The sequence below is a fragment of the Hyperoodon ampullatus genome, assembly GCF_949752795.1.
Source record: "Hyperoodon ampullatus genome assembly, chromosome: 1".
NCBI classification, from domain to species: domain Eukaryota; kingdom Metazoa; phylum Chordata; class Mammalia; order Artiodactyla; family Ziphiidae; genus Hyperoodon; species Hyperoodon ampullatus.
Genome location: NC_136914.1, coordinates 210,131,495 through 210,142,656, shown reverse-complemented (window position 1 = coordinate 210,142,656; position 11,162 = coordinate 210,131,495). Strand labels below are relative to the sequence as shown.

The following is an 11,162-nucleotide window of genomic DNA, read 5'->3' as shown; positions in this document are numbered from 1 at the left end:
CAGGTAAAAAAAACCAGAGGAGCCAGCCAGGGGGCCAGGTCTGGGCTGAGTCACCACTTTCAAACTCTACTCTCTTTGAGACACTCACCTTGCTGAGGCCCCCAGGGGCGTGATGCCAAGTTCAGGTTCCCTGCTGCCTCCAGCCTCTCCCTATACCTGTCCAAGCTGGTCTGTTTGCCTCTGGTGCTCCCCTGAACTCTTCCCTCTCACAGGTCCCCAACAGTTGCCTCCTTGCCAGCGACCACTTGCCCCAAGGTTTACACGTGATCCTCTTATGTTCTGTTTTTCCTTCCATGCTGTGCCTCAGTTTCCTCACTGATAAAACGTCAGTGTCCAACTCAGATAATCTCTCTACCCTTCTGCCTTTAGTGCGGAGGACAGAATGCGCAGTTTAGTCTTATCTACCATTGAAAGAAAGAAGCAAAAAATTAAAATAAAACACACAGTCTCGACCTAGTCTGCCTGCCTGTGGTCAGGAATAGAACAGGAACCGTCTTCCAGGGGCAGAGCTGGGGCGGCCGCCTCCGGGCGAGTGTCTCAGCTTGAGGAAGTAGCACCAGGCTCCCCTCTGACCTTCTCCAGGGCTTCTCCAGGGCTGCGGCTGAGCCTCATTTCCCCCCAGCACCTTTTCCCAGACCCTTCCAATGGATGGCAGACCCTGCAGCCTGTTCTGTCTGGGGCCTGAAGCCACTGAACTTTCAGTATCGCAGAGCCTGGTGGGAAGGAGCCCTGTGCTGCATAACATTTAATATCAAAGTCTGCACACGGGGTCAACTCTGAGGTGCCCTTAACCTTCTGTCCAGTTGGAAAGGGTCCACCTACAAACACCTGGCAACCCTCAGATGCTCCTCAGTCCTGCAGTCTTTTCATTTGTGTCCCCTGCCTCCAAGAGACCATTTAAAAACCATCCCACGGGCTTCCCTGGTGGTGCAGTGGTTGAGAGTCCGCCTGCCGATGCAGGGGACGCGGGTTCGTGCCCCGGTCCAGGAGGATCCCACGTGCCACGGAGCGGCAGGGCCTGTGAGCCATGGCCGCTGAGCCTGCACATCCGGAGCCTGTGCTCCTCAATGGGAGAGGCCACAACAGTGAGAGGCCCGCGTACTGCAAAAAACAACAACAACAACAAAAAACAAAAAAAACCATCCCGCTATGAGGCTGCTGGAGCCCAGAGTGTAGGCCCCAAACAAAGGGCGAGTCAAGGGCAGATGCCACTTCCTTGTTTTGGTGTCTCCCAAGCCAAACATTTACGGCTGGGAGGCCAACCTTCAACGGAAGCCCTGACCTTCTGCTGTTTTAACTGGAGGGGGAAGACGCTTCTGTTTTCATTTTTACTTAAAGTGAGTCTAGACCAAATTCAATGTCCAGAGTAGAACAAACCCTGGCATCTCCTGAAATCAAGAGGAAGGAAATACATTTGGGGGGAACTTATCAGAGCTTCCAAAATGAAGGGCTCTTTTCCTCCTCAAATTTTATTCTAAGGCATGAATCTGGTGGGCTTCTAGAACGACGGAGAGGATGAAAGAGTTATGGTCCAGCTGGAGGAACTCCCAGCTTCTGCCCCACTGACTGTCTAGGGTTCCCCCCTCCAGGACTGCAGGACCCGACTCAGCTCCCCCCACACACAGGACGCCAGGCAGAGAAACTGCTCCAGGTTCACTGGCGTGGTTCTCAACCCAGGAGTCTCCGTGAAATCTTTTTTTTTTTTGGAAGACTCAGCCTGGCTTGACCTGTCCTATCCCATCAAGAATCGGAACACTGTGAAAATCCCTGAGCAGTTGGATTTTATGAAAAGGAAATGCCCCTGGGCACAGAAGGAGGGGGTCGGGGTGGGGAGGAAGAGAGAGAAGCAAACTGAAGGACTGTTTGAAGGAAACAGGAGTCGACAGGGAGAGAGTGGGTGCCCCTCAGCAGACTGGACACACCGCGGTGAGGCCTCCGGCAGGCGCTTCAGGGGCATTTCATGAGTCTCTGAGGACGGACCCAGGCCACGTGGCCTGCCTGGTCTTCCCTCCTCTCTGACCTTAGTTCCTGTCCCGGAGGGCGGGAAGGCCCCACGTCTCAGACCCTCCTCTCCCCGCTTGCAGCAGTGGCAGGGATGTCAGAGCTTTTTCCTTTCAAAGTGCGGCACGACTCCGCTGTCCTCGGGCCGAGGGCTGCCTGCCCGCTCTGTCTCCATCAGGCCCTCCTCGGCCAGCTGGGACAAGTACTTCTGTGGGACAAAGACGGGGGGCAGAGAGAGTGGTGAGCTGGCGGGAGAGGAAGGGGGTGTGCCTCGGCCCTCCTCTCCTATCACCTTGCCCAGTGGGTGGGACCCCTCTTCTTCCTCCCCAGATCCTTCCAGGGCTCCAGGACCCATACTAAGTGATGAGCTCCGCCCCCTGTACGTTAGTTTACAAATGACCCATAGAGAAGGTAGAAAGCACAGATCCTAACCAGAGCAAACACATCCATAGGCCTTTATCCCAGACCAAGTGCTATTCTGCTTTTCTTCTATAAACTCATTTAATGCTCACAACAACTCTACTTGTTTTCCAGAAAGATTTCTAGTATCCAGGCAGCACATCACGTGTAAAAGGCAGAGTGACGAGACAGGGAGGCTGGAAGGGTGGGGAGGGGAGCGGCTCTGTCCTATAGCGACTGTGAAAGACAAAACCGCAGCCTGACGTTGGAGACTCCAGCAGACAGGCTGGCAGGCTCAGTGTCTCGGAGGCTCCGTGGTGGGGGCCTACCTCCGCCCTGCCCCAGAGCACTCACTGCTCCCGCTGGCCCCCAGCCCAACTCGGCGAGCCTGTTGGGCTGCTCCTGGGATTCTGGATTCAACGCAGTGAGGTGGAACCGGAAAATGCCTGGCGCCCCAGCTGCATATCCTCTGATGGCTGGGGCAGCCAAGGGCAGTGCAAAGAGCACTGGATTAAGAGTCAGCAGGGTTAAGTCCCCCGCAGTGGTCAGGTGTGTGGGCTTTGCCATCAGATGACCCGGGTTCAAATGCTAGCTCTCGGCAGGCAAGTTCTCCAATATCTTCCACTGTAAAGTGTGAGTAATACAGTAACTACTGCATAAGGTTGCTGTGAAGTCCAAGAGAGGTACCATAAAGGACTGAGCGCACTGCCTGCCATGGAATAAACACTCAGCAACGTTGCCCTTTATCATTAGTGGCACCAGCTGTCTGATTTGGGGAAAGTCCCTCATCTTTTCCCAGCTTCAGACCCGAAACCGTTAAATGGGAGAAATGGTATCTTCCTCCTTCCTCCTCCAGGGTTGATTTTGAGGGTCAGACAAGATGATGTGCTTGAGGTGACGGGGTCGACCCGCTCTCTTCAGGAGAGACTGTGGTTGGCTGAGCGGTGGGTGAGACTGACGGGGAGAAGGGCAGACCGTGGGTCTCTCCGGGCCGGGCTGCTGATGGAGGGCCGGGTTCTCCTCAAACTCGTCTCAGGGAAGGCATGCGGGTGGGTGGACCACCAATGGACCGAGCAGGCGTCTAGTTTTCCCATCTAGCACTGACTCCACCTGCTATTCCGATCACTCTGGTGGGTTCTCTCAGAGCATGACCAGCAGTGGGCACAGCCGGGATTGCAGAGAGAAAATGAAGGTTCCTTCTACCCTGCCTCAAAGAACAACCTGACTCCTACCTTAAGGCCTCCTGGGGGTGCTAGGTTTACAGGTTGCCTGACTTAGGTGTCAGCCAGCACCTGCTACTTGGGGCTGAATTCCTCCCTTTTCACACGTGTAACATGGAGTGTGGTGCAGTAGGTGTGACTGTGTGGACAGAGACATTCTGTCAAGGCCACTTCCCAGACAGGAAGAAACCCTATCTGGGTAGCCTGCGATGGAGGCTCCCATCTTCAGGACAGGTGCGCCAGGGCAGCCTGAACTGCAGTTGGCGGGCGTAAGAGGCTTAGCCGGCATCTGGACCTGACACGCCTGAGACCACAGGAATGGTCTGCTGTGGGGAGGCGAGTCTGCCTGGGGATTTGGCCCGGAGGCCCTGAACATAGTGCAGTCGGCTGCCCTGCAAAAAACACAGGGTTTAGAATTCAAGGCCCTGGCAAGTCTGCACTCACTCTTCCTACCTTCCTGGGTGACCCTGAGCTGTGTGTCTCCTTGGGGGCTACACAATCCAGCCGAGAATGCCGAATGAGATCACAGGTTCTCATGTTGAAGGATCATAATCTGCTGGAAAGACTTTTTAAAATGCAGATTCTCAGGCCCCACACTAGAGAGAGAATGAATAAGCAAGTATAGGGTAGGTCCAAGAAGCTACATTTTTAAAAGATTCCAGCTGGTGTGAAGACCAAGGTTTGGGAAAATCAGGACCGGATGATCTTCAAGACCCCATCCAGCCGTGCCGTTCTAGAGGTTTAATCTTGTTGGGGGTGAGGGATGATGTCTTCAGGGTAGACAGCTGCCCTCGGCTGGCGCCGGGTAGCCCAATCTGAACCCTTGGCCTGGCCAAGTCACTGCCCGCCCCCAGTAGAGGCTGGGACCTGGGCCCCAGACCTCGTGGCTTCCTTGGTCATAGAACAGCTGCTTTCCAGAGGGAAATCAAGAGGCTTAAATGACCTGAGTTTGGGCATAGCCAAGGACTGTCCCTTGCACATGGTGACCCAGGCCATGACATGGGTCTCAGTTTGCAAGACCAGCTTAGTAGAGTGAGAAGAGGAAAGCGATTAAGAATCAGGCAATCTGGCCCCAGGCCTAGTAACTCACCACCTACATGGCCTTGGACAAATCCAAGGCTTGGACAGATCCTTGGCTTCTCTGGGCGCCAGTTTCCTCAATTATAAAACAAGAGAACTGGCCCATATCTGAGTTTTCTTAACTGGGGTACACATTCAAATCATGTGGAGAACTTTCTCAAATTACATATTTGAGAAAGTTCTCAAATTCTACTGAACACCTGGCCTAAGTAGTATAAATACTTTTGAAACACTGTCTAGGGGATTTTGGTTCACATCCCCGGGTAATAACCACCAGAGCAGCCATTCTTTAACAATTAAACTGATAGTAATGCCTGCTCTGGAACTCGGGCATGCTGCTACCACAAGGGTGTTCTAATGTCAAGGCCTTGTGCCTCAAAAATGTAGTTTGATTCCTTGTAGTAAAAACAGGAGGTGCCTTGATATACTTACTCCTGAGTGTCTGATCTTCCATGATTTGTATTACATTACTAATCCCCAGCTTATACCAGAAGTTATATGAAAATCACATTCTAACATGCTATATATTATATAGGTATATATTATAGGATATATTGCTATATCTTGTGATTTTAAGAAGTGTTTTTTCCACACATTAACAGTTCTGAAATTGAGATGCATTTTACAGTTGATGGAGTCTCACCGTTTAATTTGTAACATTTATTTCCTTGTTGATATCAAAAAATAGTGGTGTGTCTTACCACTGATGGCACCTTAGATTAGATAACATATGGTATATAGGGTATTTTTTATATGCCACGGTTAATATACTATGAAACGTACTTATTTTATTTTTTGCTTATCTCCTACGCTAGATGGAAGGTCCATGAGGGCAGGGATTGCTGTCCACTTTTTTTGTTGTTGCCTACCCAGTGCCTAGAATAGCGTCTGGTCCATGGTATGCCTGTGATAATAGCTGCAGTATGGATGGACATTTCAATAGACCATAATAGTGGGTTTTATTCTAGCAAACAAGGATAGTGCACAGGGGAAGAGAAACATAGAGAAATATCTGCATCTGGAACATCCAGGTGAAAAGGGACCAGACCCAACCAGGGGCCAGGTGAACGCTAACAAGTCATTCGGTCTAGAGGGAGAGGCAGTTGCAAAAAAACCCAAGCCAAACAGAATGTTTTGTACCAAGGTGGAGACAGATGCTCTGAGAGCATGTGGGAAGCAGCTACCATACGGAGCCACCTGGTGGAGTCAGGACTGAGAGAACAGGAGGAGTTTTCCATGAGATGGAAGGAGACAGCAACGCACAGAAACTGAGACCAGGGAGCACTCCTCACACCCTCCCTGGGCGCTAGGCAAGGAAGGCAGACGGTTACCTGTAAGTTCCGGTAGTGGACAGCACTGCGACAGTGGCTCATCTTTGCCATCTCCTCGCTCGTGTAGAACAGCCCACACAGTTTGCAATAAAAGCCGGTCCTGGGCACCACGAACTCCACCCCTGCAGAAGGATTGGAGGTGGACAGGGAGGCAATTAGGAAGGTGGAGGGAGGCCCCCGGGGTCCAGAGAGCAGTCAGGTGGTAACAGGAGCAGTGCACTCCAGCCCTTGATTACTGTTGACTTTGGCTGGTTACCCAGTTTCTTCAGGCCTCAGTTTCCTCATTTGCAAAACAGGCACGAAGAAAATAGCATCAACTTCATTCACACGCAGCTGTGAATGTGAGGGATGTACTCCCTGAAGTGTGATGGAGGGCTTAGCAATTATATGCTCTGCAACTGCCTTTGGGAAGTAGGTTCAGGCTCTACTACAATCAGCCTATTTCCAGGGAACGGAGGAGGAAGGAGGTTTCTTACATTTCCCTGGGTGGATTTTGTTTCTCCACACTGTACCCCTCTCTGCAGCTGCTGTGGCCAGGACTCTGGAAGAATGCTCTCTCTTTTTTTTTTAATAAAGTGAATGGTGTTTTTAAAAAATTTTATTTAATTAATTAATTTATTTTTGGCTGTGGTGTGTCTTCGTTGCTGCGTGTGGGCTTTCCCTAGTCGCAGCGAGCGGGGGCTACTCTTCGTTGCGCGGCACGGGCTTCTCATTGCGGTGGCCTCTCTTGGTGTGGAGCATGGGCTCTAGGTGCGTGGGCTTCAGTAGTTGCAGCACGTGGGCTCAGTAGCTGTGGCTCGTGGGCTCTAGAGCACAGGCTCAGTAGTTGTGGCGCATGGGCTTAGCTGCTCCGTGGCATGTGGGATCTTTCTGGACCAGGGCTTGAACCAGTGTCCCCTGCATTGGCAGGCAGATTCTTAACCACTGTGCCACCAGGGAAGCCCAAAAATGCTCTAGTTTTTGTTTGCTTATTTTAGAATTATGTTCATTAAAGAAAAATTTTAAAGATAAAAGTGAGGAAAAATCACCCAGAGTCATTCCAATCAAAATATTTTCTTCCACACTATCTACATAGAGAGCCTTTTTTGGGGGGAGGGGGACATTTTTAATCACACCCTAAGTGTAATCCTATCTCCTCCTTTTTTCGTGTGATGATCTATCATAAACATTTTTCCATCTTTCTCCAGTCTTTACATCTGAACCATTAATTAGTAGCATTTTATTTATGATGCGTTAAATAAAAGTCCCAGGATTCTGGGAGACATTTTGATTCTGAGGAAGGGAAATGGTGGCCCAACAGCCAGACAAGTGACAGTGTCACAGCCCAGAGGATTCATCTTTGAAGTGGGATGGTGGCCGCTCCAGCCTCCACCAAGGTGTTTGAGCGTCACAGTTCTCCTCTTGAAGACACAGACAGCAGACTGGAAAGGGCCCAGGTCTGAGAAGGCACAGACCAGAGGCTAAGAATCTGTGTAGCCTGGTGAGAGCTGGCTGAACCCCTCCTGGGTCTCAGTTTCCTCAGGCACCTGATCGTGAAGCACCAGCTAAAGAACAGGGTGTGAGGGCCATGATGAGCAGGACCCACTGCAGAACTAAAGGAAAGGGGCTAGCCACTCAGGACACCCAGATCCCGCCTTCAGACTGGGGCCGCTCCCCATGTGCTGACACACTTCAGCTGGGCTTTCCTGCTGCCCATCTGGTTGGTTCTGCTGGGGGTGGGGGAAGGTTGGAGATCTGGCCCCAAGGGGTGGCAGGGAGAGCGGGGCTGGAAGCGGCACACCAGGGCCAGAGCAGCTTCTTGCAGAGAGGGAGACAGGCCAAGGCACTGCGTGTGACCACAACCCTGGGCCTTGCTTCACTTTCCTTCTCCTGCCTCCTGACAGACAGAGCTAAGTGCACAGGAGACCCTGTCATAGAGGAGCAGATTAGACTTGTAATTATAACTTTATTTTTCCATTTCAAAAGAGCCACTTATCAGGGGCTTCCCTGGTGGTGCAGTGGTTGAGAATCTGCCTGCCAATGCAGGGGACACGGGTTCGAGCCCTGGTCTGGGAAGATCCCACATGCCGCGGAGCAACTGGGCCCGTGAGCCACAACTACTGAGCCTGAGCATCTGGAGCCTGTGCTCCACAACAAGAGAGGCCGCGACAGTGAGAGGTCCGCGCACCGCAATGAAGAGAAAGCCCTGCACAGAAACGAAGACCCAACACAGCCAAAACGAACGAACTAACTAAAAAAAAAAAAAAAAAAAAAAAAAGCCACTTATCAGTGTGGAGGGGCAAGCCTGGAGGGAGAAGGGAGCCTGGGAGGCCTGCCTGCGGCCTGCCTTGACTGATGGCTCCTCTGTGGTCTGGAGCCTGGGCGGCCTCAGCCGGTTCTAACTGCCACACAGCAAGCCGAGCCCTCAGCAGTCTCCAGTGGTCCCCAGGGGCAGGCCCAGCTGCCCAAGGGGAGGCCGAGTGTCCTTCCCCTCCCCACCGTCCTCCCACCCTCACTGAAAAGGATGGGAAAGCGTTGGCTTTGCCTGTGTGTGGCCAGCCCACCCCTCCACCTCCCCCGGGCCCTGGCTCCTGGCTGTGGCTGGCAAATGAGCTTAAGCAAGGCCTGCCTTTGTCCTCTGTTCCTGCAAAATACTTCTCCCCTTTGTTGCTGCTCTATGGGGAGCTGAGGCCCACACAAGACAAGAGAAGGGCAACCAGGAAAGGAGAAGCACCAGCCGAGGCCACGTGGAGCAGGCACAGGCCTGTGATCAGAGCCTCTCCCTGTGTCCTGTCCCAGACCCTGCAGGATCGGCCAATTGGGTAAAACCAGGAAAGAAGCCTTGAGGTTTTCACTGAAGACCCTGCTGGGGCCTCCAGACTCTTCCAGGTTTCCCAAGAGGCCTTCTAGTCCCTGTCCTTGGCCCCCCAAAAGGGGTGCAGCTGGCCTCAGAAGCCACCACAGAGTGTGAAGCAGGGTCTGAGCTGTGCCCCTTTCGACCCCAGTGGCACAGCTACCATCTGCAGTGATATTTCACTTGAACAAAGGCTTCTACTGGGGAAAACAAAACAAAACAAAAAAGCTCAGAAGCCACAGTATACTGGAGAGAAAATGGAATATGGAATTTAGAGTCAGATAGACCTAGCTCTTTGACTCACATTGTGTGATCTCAGGTATGTTATTTAACCTCTCTGAGATCAGTTACTTCATCTAGGATACAGGAATAATAATACCACAAATGGTGTTATTGGGAAGCACCTATCATTTTGCCTGGTGCTCAGAAAATATTAGTTTCCACGGGGGCTTCCCTGGTGGCACAGTGGTTGGGAGTCCGCCTGCCAATGCAAGGGACACAGGTTTTATCCCTGGTCCGGGAAGATCCCATATGCCGCGGAGCAACTAAGCCCATGTGCCACAACTACTGAGCCTGCGCTCTAGAGCCTGTGAGCCACAATTACTGAGCCCACGTGCTGCAACTACTGAAGTCCGCGTGCCTAGAGCCCATGCTCTGCAACAAGAGAAGCCACTGTAGTGAGAAGCCCGCGTGCCGCAACAAAGGGTAGCCCCTGATCGTCGCCACTAGAGAAAGCCCGCGTGCGATAATGAAGACCCAATGTGGCCAAAAATAAATAAATAAAAATAATTTTTTTAAAAAAGCATTAAGGGGCCTCCCTGGTGGCGCAGTGGTTGGGAGTCCGCCTGCCGATGCAGGGGATGCGGGTTCATGCCCCGGTCCGGGAGGATCCCATATGCCGCGGAGCGGCTGGGCCTGTGAGCCATGGCCGTTGAGCCTGCGCATCCGGAGCCTGTGCTCCGCAACGGGGGTGGCCACGGCAGTGAGAGGCCCGCGTACCGCAAAAAAAAAAAAAAAGCATTAAAAGAACATTAGTTTCCAGACACGTGTTAAACCTTTCTGCACAGAGGCCAGAAGGTCCTCCAGCCTTTCACCAGAGCCGCCTGGAGAACCCAGACTCCACGGCCACCTGCAACTCTCCTCCCTGCCTCCACTGGCCTCTGGGGCTCGTTGGGCAGGTGGTCAGAGACAGCTCTGAGGAAGGAGAAGCTGGGGCAGGATCCCCAAACGCCTGGGAACTCACTCTTGAGTAACCAGCGGTTGCACGGGCACTAGGATACCAACACTGCCTTGGGATGCCTCTGGAATGTGAGGGCCAGGGGAAGCAGCAGTGTCAAGAAAAAACTGCCACAGCCCCAGTGAGTTCTGGAGCAACCTGGTCCTCCCATTTGTCAGCCTCTACTAAGTACAATAACTAAAGCTACGTCTGCCTTCTAATAACAGCTCCTGGCACTGGTAATTACAACTCTGTCATCCCAGCAAAGCCTGGGATGGGTGGCGGGGGAGCTTGCATTTTGCAGGCAATGCCCTTTGGTTCTGGGAAGAGCAGGACTTGGCCGGCTCACACTGGCTGGGGTCACCCAGAGCTGGCCTGAAACACATAGGGTGCCCTCCCCACCCCCATGCCCAGTCCAGCCCCTAAGCAGCAGGACTCTGCCCCCGTCTCCTCCTCATTTTGCCTGTCTGCTCTCCACAGGGACCAAGCCTGAGCCGTTCCCCCACCCCTAGAAGTCTCTCTGCTAGGAACAGACCATGGAGGGTGAAGGGTTATGTAGCCCCAGTGAGAGGAAGCATCGTAGGTCTCAATAACTATTTCATAAATGAATAACAGTAGACAACCTGTATTAAGTACCTTCTACTGGAAGACACTGAGACCTTACCAGTACTCATTCAGCTAATCCTCAAAATAACCCTACGTGGTAGGCATCTATTACCAGCCCTTATTTAGAGATGAAGAAAGCCAAGGAGAGAGGTTAAATAAGCAGCTTTTTGTCCCATAGCCAGCTGGGATTTGAACCCAGGGAGTCAGATTCCACAGTCTGTGCTCTTAACCACTGCACCCAATTGCCTTTCTTCCACTGTGCTGCCTGAACTGTAGGAACAAGAGGGTCTCCAATTAGGAATCCTCAGTTCTGACATGAGCTTGCTGTGTGATCTTAGGTAAGAAAGTCTCTGGGCTTCAGTTTCCTCACCTGTCAAATGCAGAAAATAGTACCATATGCCCCCTACTGAGATGAATGAGACAATAGGTCTCAAAGCTAATTAGAGGGGAGACCTTCAAGATGCGGGAGGAGTAAG

At 52.2% G+C, this 11,162-nt stretch overlaps 1 protein-coding gene across 2 annotated transcripts in view; it reads right to left on the bottom strand.

The window, feature by feature from the left end:
• Positions 1 to 1,834: 1,834 nt before the first annotated feature.
• Positions 1,835 to 11,162, bottom strand: part of RBM20 (RNA binding motif protein 20) — a 209,245-nt gene continuing 199,917 nt past the window's right edge. For both annotated transcript variants that reach the window (XM_079706491.1, XM_079706492.1), the window contains exons 13-14: positions 6,032 to 6,153; positions 1,835 to 2,209 (exon numbers count right to left, since the gene is read on the bottom strand). In XM_079706491.1, the coding sequence (XP_079562617.1) occupies positions 2,099 to 2,209; positions 6,032 to 6,153 (233 nt within the window). In that variant the 3' untranslated portion in view covers positions 1,835 to 2,098. The remainder of the gene's footprint in view (positions 2,210 to 6,031; positions 6,154 to 11,162) is intronic.